At 49.0% G+C, this 17,213-nt stretch overlaps 1 protein-coding gene across 3 annotated transcripts; it reads left to right on the top strand.

The window, feature by feature from the left end:
• Positions 1–11,061: 11,061 nt before the first annotated feature.
• LOC109759381 (protein Brevis radix-like 4) lies at positions 11,062–17,199 on the top strand. Of its 3 annotated transcripts, none has more exons than XM_020318207.4 (4): positions 11,062–11,525; positions 15,686–16,192; positions 16,273–16,715; positions 16,803–17,199. In XM_020318207.4, exons 1-4 carry the CDS (start codon positions 11,394–11,396, stop codon positions 16,879–16,881), a joined length of 1,161 nt encoding a protein of 386 aa, XP_020173796.1. In that variant the 5' UTR covers positions 11,062–11,393; the 3' UTR covers positions 16,882–17,199. The 3 variants fall into 3 exon arrangements, with proteins under 3 accessions (XP_020173796.1, XP_020173795.1, XP_020173797.1); XM_020318206.4 differs by having other exon boundaries at positions 16,270–16,715; XM_020318208.4 differs by lacking the exon at positions 11,062–11,525 and adding an exon at positions 15,074–15,534 and having other exon boundaries at positions 16,270–16,715.
• The last annotated feature ends 14 nt before the right edge of the window (positions 17,200–17,213 follow it).

Raw genomic sequence — 17,213 nt, 5'->3', positions numbered from 1 at the left:
GATCTTCAAGAAGAAGACTGACGCTGACGATAATGTTACTGTCTATAAAGCTCGACTTGTTGCAAAAGGTTTTCGACAAGTTCGAGGGATTGACTACGATGAGACTTTCTCACCCGTAGCGATGCTTAAGTCTGTCCGAATCATGTTAGCAATTGCCGCATTTTATGATTATGAAATTTGGCAAATGGATGTCAAAACTGCATTCCTGAATGGATTTCTGGAAGAAGAGTTGTATATGATGCAGCCGGAAGGTTTTGTCGATCCAAAGGGAGCTAACAAAGTGTGCAAGCTCCAGCGATCCATTTATGGACTGGTGCAAGCCTCTCGGAGTTGGAATAAACGCTTTGATAGTGTGATCAAAGCATTTGGTTTTATACAGACTTTTGGAGAAGCCTGTATTTACAAGAAAGTGAGTGGGAGCTCTGTAGCATTTCTGATATTATATGTGGATGACATATTGCTGATTAGAAATGATATAGAATTTCTGGATAGCATAAAGGGATACTTGTGTTGGAAATATGCCCTAGAGGCAATAATAAATGGTTATTATTATATTTCTTTGTTCATGATAATTGTCTATTGTTCATGCTATAATTGTATTATCCGGAAATCGTAATACATGTGTGAATGCATAGACCACAACGTGTCCCTAGTAAGCCTCTAGTTGACTAGCTCGTTGATCAACAGATAGTCATGGGTTTCCTGACTATGGACATTGGATGTCATTGATAACGGGATCACATCATTAGGAGAATGATGTGATGGACAAGACCCAAACCTAAGCATAACACAAAAGATCGTGTAGTTCGTTTGCTAGAGCTTTTCCAATGTCAAGTATCTTTTCCTTAGACCATGAGATCGTGTAACTCCCGGATGCCGTAGGAGTGCTTTGGGTGTACCAAACGTCACAACGTAACTGGGTGACTATAAAGGTGCACTACGGGTATCTCCGAAAGTGTCTGTTGGGTTGGCACGGATCGAGACTGGGATTTGTCACTCCGTGTGACGGAGAGGTATCTCTGGGCCCACTCGGTAGTGCATCATCATAATGAGCTCAATGTGACTAAGGAGTTAGTCACAGGATCATGCATTACGGTACGAGTAAAGAGACTTGCCGGTCATGAGATTGAACAAGGTATTGGGATACCGACGATCGAATCTCGGGCAAGTAACATACCGATTGACAAAGGGAATTGCATACGGGATTGATTGAATCCTCGACATCGTGGTTCATCCGATGAGATCATCGTGGAACATGTGGGAGCCAACATGGGTATCCAGATCCTGCTGTTGGTTATTGACCGAAGAGGCGTCTCGGTCATGTCTGCATGTCCCCCGAACCCGTAGGGTCTACACACTTAAGGTTCGGTGACGCTAGGGTTGTAGAGATATGAGTATGCGGAAACCCGAAAGTTGTTCGGAGTCCCGGAGGAGATCCCGGACGTCACGAGGAGTTCCGGAATGGTCCGGAGGTGAAGAATTATATATAGGAAGTCCAGTTTCGGCCACCGGGAAAGTTTCGGGGGTTATCGGTATTGTACCGGGACCACCGGAAGGGTCCCGGGGGTCCACCGGGTGGGGCCACCTATCCCGGGGGGGCCCATGGGCTGAAGTGGGAAGGGCACCAGCCCTTAGTGGGCTGGGGCGCCCCCCTTGGGCCTCCCCCTGCGCCTAGGGTTGGAAACCCTAGGGGTGGGGGGCGCCCCACTTGGCTTGGGGGGGAAGCCAACCCCCCTTCCCCCTTGGCCGCCCCCCCCCCCCCCCCATAGATGGGATCCGCAGGGTCGGCGCCCCCCCCCCAAGGGGGCCTATATATAGTGGGGGGAGGGAGGGCAGCAAGAACACAGCCCCTGGCGCCTCCCTCTCCCCCTGCAACACCTCTCCCTCTCGCAGAAGCTTGGCGAAGCCCTGCCGAGATCCCGCTACATCCACCACCACGCCCTCGTGCTGCTGGATCTCCATCAACCTCTCCTTCCCCCTTGCTGGATCAAGAAGGAGGAGACGTCGCTGCTCCGTACGTGTGTTGAACACGGAGGTGCCATCCGTTCGGCACTAGGTCATCGGTGATTTGGATCACGGCGAGTACGACTCCATCAACCCCGTTCATTAGAACGCTTCCACTCGCGATCTACAAGGGTATGTAGATGCACTCCTTTCCCCTCGTTGCTAGTATACTCCATATATGGATCTTGGTGATGCGTAGGAAATTTTAAAATTCTGCTACGATCCCCAACAGTGGCATCATGAGCCAGGCCTATGCGTAGTTACTATGCACGAGTAGAACACAAAGCAGTTGTGGGCGTAGATGTTGTCAATTTTTCTTGCCACTACTAGTCTTATCTTGTTTCGGCGGTATTGTGGGATGAAGCAGCCCGGACCGACCTTACACGTACGCTTACGTGAGACAGGTTCCACCGACTGACATGCACTAGTTGCATAAGGTGGCTAGCGGGTGTCCGTCTCTCCCACTTTAGTCGGAACGGATTCGATGAAAAGGGTCCTTATGAAGGGTAAATAGAAATTGGCATATCACGTTGTGGTTTTACGTAGGTAAGAAACGTTCTTGCTAGAAACCTATAGAAGCCACGTAAAAAACTTGCAACAACAATTAGAGGACGTCTAACTTGTTTTTGCAGCATGTGCCTTGTGATGTGATATGGCCAGAAGATGTGATGAATGGTATATGTGATGTATGAGATTGATCATATTCTTGTAATAGGAATCACGACTTGCATGTCGATGAGTATGACAACCGGCAGGAGCCATAGGAGTTGTCTTTATTTTTTGTATGACCTGCGTGTCATTGAATAACGCCATGTAAATTACTTTACTTTATTGCTAAACGCGTTAGCCATAGAAGTAGAAGTAATCGTTGGCGTCACAACTTCATGAAGACACAATGATGGAGATCATGATGATGGAGATCATGGTGTCATGCCGGTGACGAAGATGATCATGGCGCCCCGAAGATGGAGATCAAAGGAGCAAAATGATATTGGCCATATCATGTCACTATTTGATTACATGTGATGTTTATCATGTTTTGCATCTTATTTGCTTAGAACGACGGTAGTAAGTAAGATGATCCCTTATAATAATTTCAAGAAAGTGTTCCCCCTAACTGTGCACCGTTGCGAAGGTTCGTTGTTTCGAAGCACCACGTGATGATCGGGTGTGATAGATTCTAACGTTCGCATACAACGGGTGTTGACGAGCCTAGCATGTACAGACATGGCCTCGGAACACACGCAATACACTTAGGTTGACTTGACGAGCCTAGCATGTACAGACATGGCCTCGGAACACGGAAGACCGAAAGGTCGAGCATGAGTCGTATAGAAGATACGATCAACATGGAGATGTTCACCGATCTTGACTAGTCTGTCTCACGTGATGATCGGACACGGCCTAGTTAACTCGGATCATGTTTCACTTAGATGACTAGAGGGATGTCTATCTGAGTGGGAGTTCATTGAATAATTTGTTTAGATGAACTTAATTATCATGAACTTAGTCTAAAATCTTTACAAATATGTCTTGTAGATCAAATGGCCCACGTTGCCCTCAACTTCAACGCGTTCCTAGAGAAAACCAAGCTGAAAGATGATGGCAGCAACTATACGGACTGGGTCCGGAACCTGAGGATCATCCTCATAGCTGCCAAGAAAGATTATGTCCTAGAAGCACCGCTAGGTGAAGCACTCATCCCAGAGAACCAAGACGTTATGAACGCTTGGCAATCACGTGCTAATGATTACTCCCTCGTTCAGTGCAGCATGCTTTACAGCTTAGAACCGGGGCTCCAAAAGCGTTTTGAGAAACATGGAGCATATGAGATGTTCGAAGAGCTGAAAATGGTTTTCCAAGCTCATGCCCGGGTCGAGAGATATGAAGTCTCCGACAAGTTCTTCAGCTGTAAAATGGAGGAAAATAGTTCTGTTAGTGAGCACATACTCAAAATGTCTGGGTTACACAACCGCTTGTCTCAGCTCGGAGTTAATCTCCCGGATGACGCGGTCATTGACAGAATCCTTCACTCGCTTCCACCGAGCTACAAGAGCTTTGTGATGAACTTCAATATGCAAGGGATGGAAAAGACCATTCCTGAGGTATATTCAATGCTGAAATCAGCGGAGGTGGAGATCAGAAAGGAACATCAAGTGTTGATGGTGAATAAAACCACTAAGTTCAAGAAAGGCAAGGGTAAGAAGAACTTCAAGAAGGACGGCAAGGGAGTTGCCACGCCCGGTAAGCCAGTTGCCGGGAGGAAGTCAAAGAATGGACCCAAGCCTGAGACTGAGTGCTTTTATTGCAAGGGAAGTGGTCACTGGAAGCGGAACTGCCCCAAATACTTAGCGGACAAGAAGGCCGGCAACACCAAAGGTATATGTGATATACATGTAATTGATGTGTACCTTACCAGTACTCGTAGTAGCTCCTGGGTATTTGATACCGGTGCGGTTGCTCATATTTGTAACTCAAAACAGGAGCTGCGGAATAAGCGGAGACTAGCGAAGGACGAGGTGACAATGCGCGTCGGGAATGGTTCCAAGGTCGATGTGATCGCCGTCGGCACGCTGCCTCTGCATTTACCTACGGGATTAGTTTTAAACCTCAATAATTGTTATTTAGTGCCAGCTTTGAGCATGAACATTGTATCTGGATCTCGTTTAATTCGAGATGGCTACTCATTTAAATCCGAGAATAATGGTTGTTCTATTTATATGAGAGATATGTTTTATGGTCATGCCCCGCTGGTCAATGGTTTATTCTTAATGAATCTCGAACGTGATGTTACACATATTCGTAGTGTGAATACCAAAAGATGTAAAGTTGATAACGATAGTCCCACATACTTGTGGCACTGCCGCCTTGGTCACATTGGTGTCAAGCGCATGAAGAAGCTCCATGCAGATGGACTTTTGGAGTCTCTTGATTACGAATCATTTGACACGTGCGAACCATGCCTCATGGGTAAGATGACCAAGACTCCGTTCTCCGGAACAATGGAGCGAGCAACCAACTTATTGGAAATCATATATACCGATGTGTGCGGTCCAATGAGTGTTGAGGCTCGCGGAGGCTATCGTTATGTTCTCACTCTCACTGATGATTTAAGTAGATATGGGTATGTCTACCTAATGAAACACAAGTCTGAGACCTTTGAAAAGTTCAAGGAATTTCAGAGTGAGGTTGAGAATCAACGTGACAGGAAAATAAAGTTCTTACGATCAGATCGTGGTGGAGAATATTTAAGTCATGAATTTGGTACGCACTTAAAGAAATGTGGAATCGTTTCACAACTCACGCCGCCTGGAACACCTCAGCGAAATGGTGTGTCCGAACGTCGTAATCGCACTCTATTGGATATGGTGCGATCTATGATGTCTCTTACCGATCTACCGCTCTCATTTTGGGGCTATGCTTTAGAGACTGCCGCATTCACTTTAAATAGGGCTCCGTCAAAATCCGTTGAGACGACACCGTATGAATTATGGTTTGGGAAGAAACCTAAGCTATCGTTTCTAAAAGTTTGGGGATGCGATGCTTATGTCAAGAAACTTCAACCTGAAAAGCTCGAACCCAAGTCGGAGAAATGCGTCTTCATAGGATACCCTAAGGAAACTATTGGGTATAACTTCTACCTCAGATCCAAAGGCAAGATCTTCGTTGCCAAGAATGGGTCCTTTCTGGAGAAAGAGTTTCTCTCGAAAGAATTAAGTGGGAGGAAAGTGGAACTTGATGAGGTGATAGTCACCCCTTCCAAACTGGAAAGTAGCGCAGCGCGGGAAGATGTTCCTGTGGTGCCTACACCGACTTGGGAGGAAGTTAATGATGATGATCATGAAGCTTCGGATCAAGTTACTGCTAAACTTCGTAGGTCCACAAGGACACGTTCCGCACCAGAGTGGTACGGCAACCCTATCCTGGAAATCATGTTGTTAGACAACGGTGAACCTACGAACTATGAAGAAGCGATGGCGGGCCCGGATTCCGACAAATGGCTAGAAGCCATGAAATCCGAGATAGGATCCATGTATGAAAACGAAGTATGGACTTTGACTGACTTGCCCGATGATCGGCGAGCCATAGAAAATAAATGGATCTTTAAGAAGAAGACAGACGCGGATGGTAATGTGACCATCTATAAGGCTCGACTTGTCGCTAAGGGTTATCGACAAGTTCAAGGGGTTGACTACGATGAGACTTTCTCACCCGTAGCGAAGCTGAAGTCCATCCGAATCATGTTAGCAATTGCCGCATTCTATGATTATGAGATATGGCAAATGGACGTCAAAACGGCATTCCTTAACGGCTTCCTTAAGGAAGAATTGTATATGATGCAGCCGGAAGGTTTTGTCGATCCTAAGAATGCTAACAAAGTATGCAAGCTCCAGCGCTCAATCTATGGGCTGGTGCAAGCATCTCGGAGTTGGAACATTCGCTTTGATGAGATGATCAAAGCGTTTGGGTTTACACAGACTTATGGAGAAGCCTGTGTTTACAAGAAAGTGAGTGGGAGCTCTGTAGCATTTCTCATATTATATGTGGATGACATACTATTGATGGGAAATGATATAGAATTCTTGGAAAGTATAAAGGCCTATTTGAATAAGTGTTTTTCAATGAAGGACCTTGGAGAAGCTGCTTATATATTAGGCATCAAGATCTATAGAGATAGATCAAGACGCCTCATTGGTCTTTCACAGAGTACGTACCTTGACAAGATATTGAAGAAGTTCAATATGGATCAGTCCAAGAAGGGGTTCTTGCCTGTATTGCAAGGTGTGCAATTGAGCACGGCTCAATGCCCGACCACGGCAGAAGATAGAGAAAAGATGAGTGTCATCCCCTATGCCTCGGCCATAGGGTCTATTATGTATGCCATGCTGTGTACCAGACCTGATGTAAACCTTGCCGTAAGTTTGGTAGGTAGGTACCAAAGTAATCTCGGCATGGAACACTGAACAGCGGTCAAGAATATCCTGAAGTACCTGAAGAGGACTAAGGATATGTTTCTCGTTTATGGAGGTGACGAAGAGCTCGTTGTAAAGGGTTACGTCGATGCTAGCTTCGACACAGATCTGGATGACTCTAAGTCACAAACCGGATACGTGTATATTTTGAATGGAGGGGCAGTAAGCTGGTGCAGTTGCAAGCAAAGCGTCGTGGCGGGATCTACATGTGAAGCGGAGTACATGGCAGCCTCAGAGGCAGCACAGGAAGCAATCTGGATAAAGGAGTTCATTACCGACCTAGGGGTGATTCCCAATGCGTCGGGCCCGATGACTCTCTTCTGTGACAACACTGGAGCTATTGCCCTTGCCAAGGAGCCCAGGTTTCACAGGAAGACCAGGCATATCAAGCGTCGCTTCAACTCCATTCGTGAAAGTGTTCAGAATGGAGACATAGATATTTGTAAAGTACATATGGACCTGAATGTAGCAGATCCGTTGGCTAAACCTCTCCCTAGAGCAAAACATGATCAACACCAGAACGCTATGGGTGTTCGATTCATCACAATGTAACTAGATTATTGACTCTAGTGCAAGTGGGAGACTGTTGGAAATATGCCCTAGAGGCAATAATAAATGGTTATTATTATATTTCTTTGTTCATGATAATTGTCTATTGTTCATGCTATAATTGTATTATCCGGAAATCGTAATACATGTGTGAATGCATAGACCACAACGTGTCCCTAGTAAGCCTCTAGTTGACTAGCTCGTTGATCAACAGATAGTCATGGGTTTCCTGACTATGGACATTGGATGTCATTGATAACGGGATCACATCATTAGGAGAATGATGTGATGGACAAGACCCAAACCTAAGCATAGCACAAAAGATCGTGTAGTTCGTTTGCTAGAGCTTTTCCAATGTCAAGTATCTTTTCCTTAGACCATGAGATCGTGTAACTCCCGGATGCCGTAGGAGTGCTTTGGGTGTACCAAACGTCACAACGTAACTGGGTGACTATAAAGGTGCACTACGGGTATCTCCGAAAGTGTCTGTTGGGTTGGCACGGATCGAGACTGGGATTTGTCACTCCGTGTGACGGAGAGGTATCTCTGGGCCCACTCGATAGTGCATCATCATAATGAGCTCAATGTGACTAAGGAGTTAGTCACGGGATCATGCATTACGGTACGAGTAAAGAGACTTGCCGGTAACGAGATTGAACAAGGTATTGGGATACCGACGATCGAATCTCGGGCAAGTAACATACCGATTGACAAAGGGAATTGCATACGGGATTGATTGAATCCTCGACATCGTGGTTCATCCGATGAGATCATCGTGGAACATGTGGGAGCCAACATGGGTATCCAGATCCCGCTGTTGGTTATTGACCGAAGAGGCGTCTCGGTCATGTCTGCATGTCCCCCGAACCCGTAGGGTCTACACACTTAAGGTTCGGTGACGCTAGGGTTGTAGAGATATGAGTATGCGGAAACCTGAAAGTTGTTCGGAGTCCCGGATGAGATCCCGGACGTCACGAGGAGTTCCGGAATGGTCCAGAGGTGAAGAATTATATATAGAAAGTCCAGTTTCGGCCACCGGGAAAGTTTCGGGGGTTATCGGTATTGTACCGGGACCACCGGAAGGGTCCCGGGGGTCCACCGGGTGGGGCCACCTATCCCGGGGGGCCCCATGGGCTGAAGTGGGAAGGGAACCAGCCCTTAGTGGGCTGGGGCGCCCCCCCTTGGGCCTCCCCCTGCGCCTAGGGTTGGAAACCCTAGGGGTGGGGGGCGCCCCACTTGGCTTGGGGGGGAAGCCAGCCCCCCTTCCCCCTTGGCCGCCCCCCCCATAGATGGGATCCCCAGGGCCAGCGCCCCCCCCCAGGGGGGCGTATATATAGTGGGGGGAGGGAGGGCAGCAAGAACACAGCCCCTGGCGCCTCCCTCTCCCCCTGCAACACCTCTCCCTCTCGCAGAAGCTTGGCGAAGCCCTGCCGAGATCCCGCTACATCCACCACCACGCCGTCGTGCTGCTGGATCTCCATCAACCTCTCCTTCCCCCTTGCTGGATCAAGAAGGAGGAGACGTCGCTGCTCCGTACGTGTGTTGAACGCGGAGGTGCCGTCCGTTCGGCACTAGGTCATCGGTGATTTGGATCACGGCGAGTACGACTCCATCAACCCCGTTCATTAGAACGCTTCCGCTCGCGATCTACAAGGGTATGTAGATGCACTCCTTTCCCCTCGTTGCTAGTATACTCCATAGATGGATCTTGGTGATGCGTAGGAAATTTTAAAATTCTGCTACGATCCCCAACAACTTGAATAAGAGTTTTTCAATGAAGGACCTCGGTGAAGCTGCTTACATATTGGCCGCCTCCCCCCCCCCCCTTTGCTCCTTTATATACGGGGGCAGGGGGCACCCCAAAGACACAACAATTGATCTCTTGATCTCTTAGCCGTGTGCGGTGCCCCCCTCCACCATAATCCACCTCGATAATATCGTAGCGGTGCTTAGGCGAAGCCCTGCGTCGGTAGAACATCATCATCGTCACCACGCCGTCGTGCTGACGGAACTCTCCCTCAAAGCTCGGCTGGATCGGAGTTCGAGGGACGTCATCGAGCTGAACGTGTGCTGAACTCGGAGGTGTCGTACGTTCGGTACTTGATCGGTCGGATCGTGAAGACGTACGACTACATCAACCGCGTTGTGCTAACGCTTCCGCTTTCGGTCTACGAGGGTATGTGGACACACTCTCCCCTCTCATTGCTATGCATCACCATGATCTTGCGTGTGCATAGGGAAAATTTGAAATTACTACGTTTCCCAACACATAGCAATATCCTGGAGCGTCACGATCATCTCCCCAGTCCAAAGATGGAAACTGTGTGTCTCCGGCCTCCAACGATCAATAAGCGCGGTGATTGTTGCAGCATTGTTGGGTGGCATCGACCGGCTGACCAACTGAATGAAAGGGAGAAGTCCTGTCTCCCTTACATACGGTGTGTATCGCTCATCATAGCGCATCCCCCCCAAGGTTGACCCCGTGAGACCGAAACTTCAGAGGTGCAAGCTCCTACAAACAAACAAATCATAAAATTACATATGGGGCATTTGTGTTTGAAATGAACATGAAATTCATAACACCGGCCACTTTCATTATTACCCGCTGCTCCACTGACATAGCGTACGACCGGTGTTGTTTATCCCAGTGATCATCGAGAAGCCAAACCATCCTAACAATTTGAAACAAAGCTTTCTTGTCAACACGATTATCTTTTGAATACAAATAAACTAAAGTATGCCTACTGTATGCAAAATTCAAAGCATATGTGTCCAAAGCATTCTTGTCAATACGAATATAATTTCAACACAAATAAACTAAACTAGGCCTACTTCATGCAAGATTCAATACAAATATCTTTTCCATAGAAATAACATGTCAACCTATGTATTCAAACCATATCTTTTCAATAAAATCAACTAAACTAGGGTTGCAAAATTAGGTATCTAATACATGCAACATTCTAATCTAATCAAATCAAACAAGGGTTCCCCAAGAACTTCAAAATAGCATACATTATATGGATAGAAAGAAGGGGATCGGAGGAGAGTACCTTCTAGGATGGATTGGTGAAGGAATCCACGGACCAAATCGTCAGATCTGAAGGATTTGGGAGAGGGGAGAGGAGAGGGCCGCCGCCGCGTGTTTCTGTAACTGGTGGTGCAATGGGGTGGGTGGGGGAGGAGAGGGCCGCCGCGGCTGGATAAGTCACAGTGCAGTGCCCGAGCGCTAGGCGCTGCACATTACATGTGTGGCGCCTAGCTCGAAGGCGCTGCACTGATGGGTGCGGGCCCAGGGGCTGCCACGGTGGACTGACGCGAGCTAGGCGCTGCACCGTAGGGTGTGGGGCCTGCGTGTCGGGCGCCACACAAAAAGGTCAGCGGCGTGAAATAGTTTCACGGGCAGTTCATTCTGTGATTTGATTTCGTCCCGACGTTAAAATTGTCAAATTTGCGGCGAGGTAACAGTCTCTGGCCTGGCCACCAGCACTATTAAAGTAGACACTGGTAGCTTAGCCGCGTCTGCTGCATTGCGCATTGCTCAGCTCAGTGGACGCTCAAAGCAGAGAGCAGAGCACGCCATCCTACCTTCTCTCCTTTCCTTGCTAGAGTAGAGTGAGCATATATAAAAGTGCAGCACTGCGCAGTAGAGTACTCCACTCCACAGCTCCATCTACTCAAGCTACAAGCGGATCCATCCATCTCAGTGAGGGAGCATATATATATATATAGCCAGCCCGCTGCGCCTGCGGTGCAGAGTGCAGAGTGGAGCGGGGTGTGGGGGTAGTATTTGAAAGTAGCGAGAAGAGGAGAGGCTGACCCAGCTGGTTGGAAGCGAAGGGAAGCCAAGAGAGGGAGGGGGAGAAGATGCTGGCCTGCATCGCGTGCGTCAACAAGGAAGAAGGCGGCGGCCGGGAGCGGGAGCGGGACGGCGCCGGCGGCGACAGAGACGGAGATACCCCGACATGCAGGGACCCCGTCAAGTCGCTCACCTCCCAGGTACGTCGTCCGTCCGTCGGCGGTCAGTTGTCGGTTTTGCTTGTTCCAGCGCCATGCCGATGCATCTAGGCATCTAGCTAGCTAGGCACGTACAGTACGTACGTACATCCTCCTTAATCTGCCGGTAAGATGCATGCATGCATTTTGGTTCAAGTTCATTGATTTCTTCAAAGGCGCAACCACTCTCTCCATCTCTCTCTTCCTTGATGTGAAGTGTTGTTGGATCCTTGCACTGCCTGTCTGTCGTCCCTAACTTGTTCAAGTAGTATACATAAGCGCAGCAGCGAGCGAGCTCCTCGATCCATCTCACAGACACTAGCAAGTTACTAGCTGCTACTACTACACTAGCACCAAACGAAGAAGTCGATCGCCGCGACACACACGTACGGTACGGTACGCACATGGAAGGGGTGCTGAAACACCCACGGCCATGGCCTATGGGAGGTGCAACCACTTCTTTTTTTACTAGTATTTCTGTATGTAATGGTTTTCGAATTTGGAACGGTGTCTGTCCTCTCCTCTCCTCTCCTCTCCACTCAAGGTCTCAAGCCAACATTCCGCAAAAAAAAAAAGGTCTCAAGCCAACATGCATGACAAGTAGTAGTAGGAGTAAACATGTAGCTAGCTTTAGTTTTTGTTAAAGTTGATAGCCACGGTTGTGGTTGATGATGATGTTGGTCTAGTGGTGCGGCGGTAGTGATTAGCTGCAATGCGCGCGTGGCGTCGCTTTCCTTTGGTTTGGCATATCATATCATATGCACAGAGAGACAGACATCCAGCAGGGACATGTCGTCGTCCTACCCCCACCCCTACGCGGCCGGCCGGCCGGCCGGTCTGTGCTTTCCGACCGTCTTGTCGTCGCGGCCCCCGATGCGGGCGGCCGCCCGGGGAGCAAGCAAGCTAGTATTCTATGCTAGTATGAGAGCTATAGCGATGAGGGGACCCCCCCACCTTGCATAGTGATGATCCAGAGGGAGGGAGAGACCGAATGAATCATGGCGTGCATGAGACTATCTTCTTCTCCGGTCCTGCCTATGCCTATGCCTATGCCTCTGCCTCTGCCTGGTTGGTCCTGCACTGGTGTGCATGAGACTGTGCGTGTAGGCCGCGATCCGATCCCGAGGCACGCACATGTCCGATCCATCCATCTGCGCACCTACACGGCTACACGGTCGGCCGCGGGCTCCATATATATGGACCATGCTTGTCCCTGTCTACAGAACTACTCCTACATGCATGCATGCAGGCATGCTGCTATGGCATTACAGTTACAGTTACATATGGATACAGCTGGGTGGGGTGGGTGCACTGCAGCCTCTCTCAAGGTAGGGCTGCAATCTATCTACCCTGTCCTGCAGGTGCTGCTGTCCGGGTTGGTTTTTCTTCAACCTTGTAGTATTCCATTTCTGCTTTCTTTAGCTTGTAATAAGCGTTACGTACCTTTAATCGGATCAGCTGCAGCTGCTCATCCACGGCTTTAATCGATCGCCACTCATCAGCGAGCGCCAAAAGGAAAAGAAAAGAAACGATCAGAATACCAGCAAGGACATGTCTTTTCTCTTTTTTCTTTGGGTAAAGCGCAAGCATATATGCCATGCACGGCATACGCCAACGCTAATGCCAATGCCAAGGAACAGCAGCGCAGCGCACTGCATGCCAAAGTTTCTGCCTCCTCCTCTGCTCCCTCAGCCTCTTTATTCTCCGCCCTTCTCTTTTTGTTAATATATGACCACTATAGTACACTACTACCGTACCATACCGCCAGACGAATATCTCTTCGTGCCTCTACATTCAAAGCCCACATTCATACGTACGTACATACTACGTACATGTATGGCGCCACTTTTCCTTTTCTAACCGGCCAACGTCCACTTCACTTCAACTTGGAGGCATTTCCAGCCGTCCATATGCTTCATTCTTCATCATCGCTGCCGGTCAAACCTTCAGTCCACGCATGTTTCTAGATACATCCATTTCCGAGACAAGTAATTCCGAACGGAGGGAGTAGTATACTTCTTAACTCTTGTCAACAGTCCACACTTTGGATTGTTGCCTTTTTCTTCTTCTGAATCCTTGACCCCAGCCAGCCAAGGTGAATCCAAGCTCTGGCTTCACTGCTTAATTAACTACTTGCTCTTTAAGCTAACTCTTTACTGAACCGCAGCAAGATGTTCGGAAAGGAATTCAAACTATACTACACAACAAGTTAATCAAAGATGGCCTGGTCAAAATAAAGTTAGGGGACAGACAGATAGAGACAGTGTAGGCCATGGCATCATGCCTGCACTGCTGCTGCAACCATACACGCATACACAGTTATATGGTTTAGATACAACCACCTTTCACTTTGTGCCATCTCCTTGTGGAGGGTTTCCTGGAACAAAGCAAAAGCCGGCACATACAAATATCATCCATTTCCATACTAGTATATATCTATGCTTCTTTCTAAAATGTGTGTGTGTTGAGATGCTTCTTTCTAAAATATATGTGTGTGTTCAGATGCATGCAGCAAAGTGTTCATTCCCCTCTTCTTTTGTGTGGCAAAGAAGCTTTGATCAACTTCAAACCGTCTCGCACACAACACCCACACGCCTTTCTTTTATGTTCTTTTTGGACCCAAAAAAAAAAGAGTTCATGTAGATGTCCCATCCCCATATGAGATGGACGGATAGATCGATGTGGAAGGATGTATCCATGGTTTCATATATAAATGTGCGCAGAGGGATTCCTGCAACAAAGCACAAGCGTAAAGCAAATACGAATGATCAACCATGCATTTATCTATTCATACACGTCTTCAGATGCTTCTTTCTAAACGATCAAAGAGTGGCCATGGACTATTCCTCCCCCTCTTCTGTTGTCACAAAGAAGCTTTGATCAACTTCAAAACTTCCTCCAATATCTGGCTCCTCCTTTGTTCTTTCCTTTTCTTTTTCTTTTAATCTCTTCTCTTTTTGAATGGAAAAAGAAAGTGGATGTAGATGACTCATCCCCATACAAGATAGTACATAGTTGGGTAGATTGATGTACAAGGATGCATGCTTTCTCAAAAGGAGAGAATGTGAAAGAGATCCCCTGGCCTGGATGGATGGATGGATGGACAGATAGACAGGGATGTGCCAAGCATATTGCTGCTGCAACCTCCAGCAGCAAGGCAAGAATCCAATCCCCAGCTCTGTGCTGTGCTGGGCTGTGTGGGGATCTTCAATTTTTAAATTTTATCTTTTGCCTGATAAAAGAGGTCAGGGAGAGAGATGCATCAAAAGATGGGTGGTATCATGAAAGGGGGGTAAATCTGACTGTAGATGAAACATGCAGGAGACTGAAAAACACCATGGGCAGACAGAGGTATATATCTGCAGTATGTTTGTGGTTAAAGAGAACAAAAAGAAAAGCAAACGGGTCAGAGAATCCATCCTTGTTTGCTTGCTTCAACTGGCCCTAGCTAGCTAGTTTGCAGATACCAAAAACATTGTACTAGTGTAGTGACCATGTAGCAGTTTACTTAATTACCTTGCTTAGGGTAAGAATTTACCACATACAGCTATGAATTGTAAAAACTAAGTGTAAAACAGCTAGCCAGCACTTAGTTTCTTGACCACTGTACCAGTGGCAAGTATAGCATTCTTGTGTGAGTGAAAGCAACAAACATGTCATTGTGCTGTCTGAACTGAATAAAGAGTGTTTACCAGTGGAGGGATTGGGCATGAGGTCAAAGCAGAGGAGTGAAACATAACCTTTGAACATGTCATTTCTCTGACCCCTAAAGGCGCAGCAGCAGGAGCCGGCATCATCTAGCATTCACATTTGACCGGAGACCCCCGCATTATATAAATAAAATGGCCATGTGGAATGCAGCTTGTCTGAACTTCACACTAGATGGCACAGTAAAAGATCAAGATTGATAGGTTGCTTGGAGACTGTTTCTGTTTGGTTGCTAATTGTAGTTTTAGAGTATTTTATAATCACCGAAAGAGAGATGCAGTCCTGCAGTTGCTACAATCTGGGAGTAAGTAGTATGCATCTCTGAATTTTTTATCTGGAGCTAGCTGTGGACTCTGTTCCATTTGATGCATGGATATCAATGGTGTTTTGTATAGTTGGTAGCAATGGATTCATATGTTTGATTCTGACCCCTTGAATTTTGCTGGACGGTGCAGCTCAAGGACATGGTGCTGAAGCTGTCGGGCACGCAGAGGCAGGGGGTGCCCAAGCGCGGGGGCTCGCCGCCGCCGAGGGGCCGGACGACGTCCCTGTACCGGAGCGGCTACTACCGGCCGGGCGTGGTGCAGGACGACATGGCGGTGCCGCCGGCCACGTACCTGGGCCACGGCGCCGGGGGCGGGGGCGGCACGGCGGCGTCGAGCGCGAACTCCACGCCGGCGTGGGAGCGGCCGCCCAACGGAGGCCAGGGCGGCGGGGGCGAGGCGGCGGTGCGGGAGTGGGTGGCGCAGGTGGAGCCCGGGGTGCAGATCACGTTCGTGTCGCTGGCGGGCGGCGCCGGCAACGACCTGAAGCGCATCCGGTTCAGCCGGGAGATGTACGACAAGTGGCAGGCGCAGCGGTGGTGGGGCGACAACAACGAGCGCATCATGGAGCTCTACAACGTCCGCCGCTTCACCCGCCAGGTGCTCCCCGACCCGCCCCGCGGCGACGACGACGGCGAGGTCAGTCTCCGTCTGTCCGGCGACGGCGCCATCGTCGTGCATCGTTGCTTAAGGCTCAAGCAGCTCTTTGTTTGCAGCAGAGGGAGTCGTTCTACTCGCAGTCGCAGGTGGGCTCGACGATGGGCAGCCCGGCGGCGACGCCGGAGAGCATCGCGTGGGGCGCGGCCTTCGCCCGCGCGCAGCCCTCCGCAGCGGCCGCCGGCCCAGGCGGCGCCGGCGCCGGCGCGGCACGGCAGCACAGCTTCCGCGGGCCGCTGTCCCCGCCGCCGCCGTCGTCGTCCAACCCGTCGGAGCGCGCCTGGCAGCAGCAGCAGCAACACCAGCAGCGCCCGAACGGCGGTCCGGAACCCGACCTCCCGGAGCCGGCGCGGACGACCACCTCGTCCATGCCGGACGACGTGTCCATCAGCAACGCCAGCGAGCTGGAGGTGACGGAGTGGGTGATCCAGGACGAGCCCGGCGTGTACATCACCGTCCGCGAGCTCGCCGACGGCGCCCGCGAGCTCCGCCGCGTCCGCTTCAGGTCCATCACCATTCTCTGAATCCAGCACATGACCAGATGATGATTCTTTGGTGTTGTTGAATCTTATTATCATCTTGTTGCATGCAGCCGTGAGAAATTTGCGGAGCTGAACGCCAAGCTGTGGTGGGAGGAGAACAAGGAGAGGATACACGCGCAGTACCTCTGATCTAGTCCGAATCTCCATTGGTAAAACTTAAAACTGGGATACTTTCACTCTGAAGCTTCAAGCTTTGTGCTTCCTCTCCTTGTGGTGCTGCTGCTGCTTAATTACAAGTAAATATAGAGTTTAATTTGTGTTTGGGGTTGGAGCTGGGAAAGAGAGAGAGAGAGGGATAGGAGGGGGAGAGGGGAAAGAGAAATGTTTATTTAGTAGGGTTTAATTAGGGCCCAGCCCAGGTGATCCTGTGACTCTCACTGCATCCATGCAGGTGTACCATGTTCACTGTCACAATGCTTGACTTGAGTATGTTTAATCCTCATTTTCTATGCATGCAAGAC

This window comes from Aegilops tauschii, chromosome 5 (genome assembly GCF_002575655.3).
Source record: "Aegilops tauschii subsp. strangulata cultivar AL8/78 chromosome 5, Aet v6.0, whole genome shotgun sequence".
In the NCBI taxonomy this organism is placed as follows: Eukaryota; Viridiplantae; Streptophyta; class Magnoliopsida; order Poales; family Poaceae; genus Aegilops; species Aegilops tauschii.
This window is presented reverse-complemented; position numbering and strand designations above follow the sequence as displayed.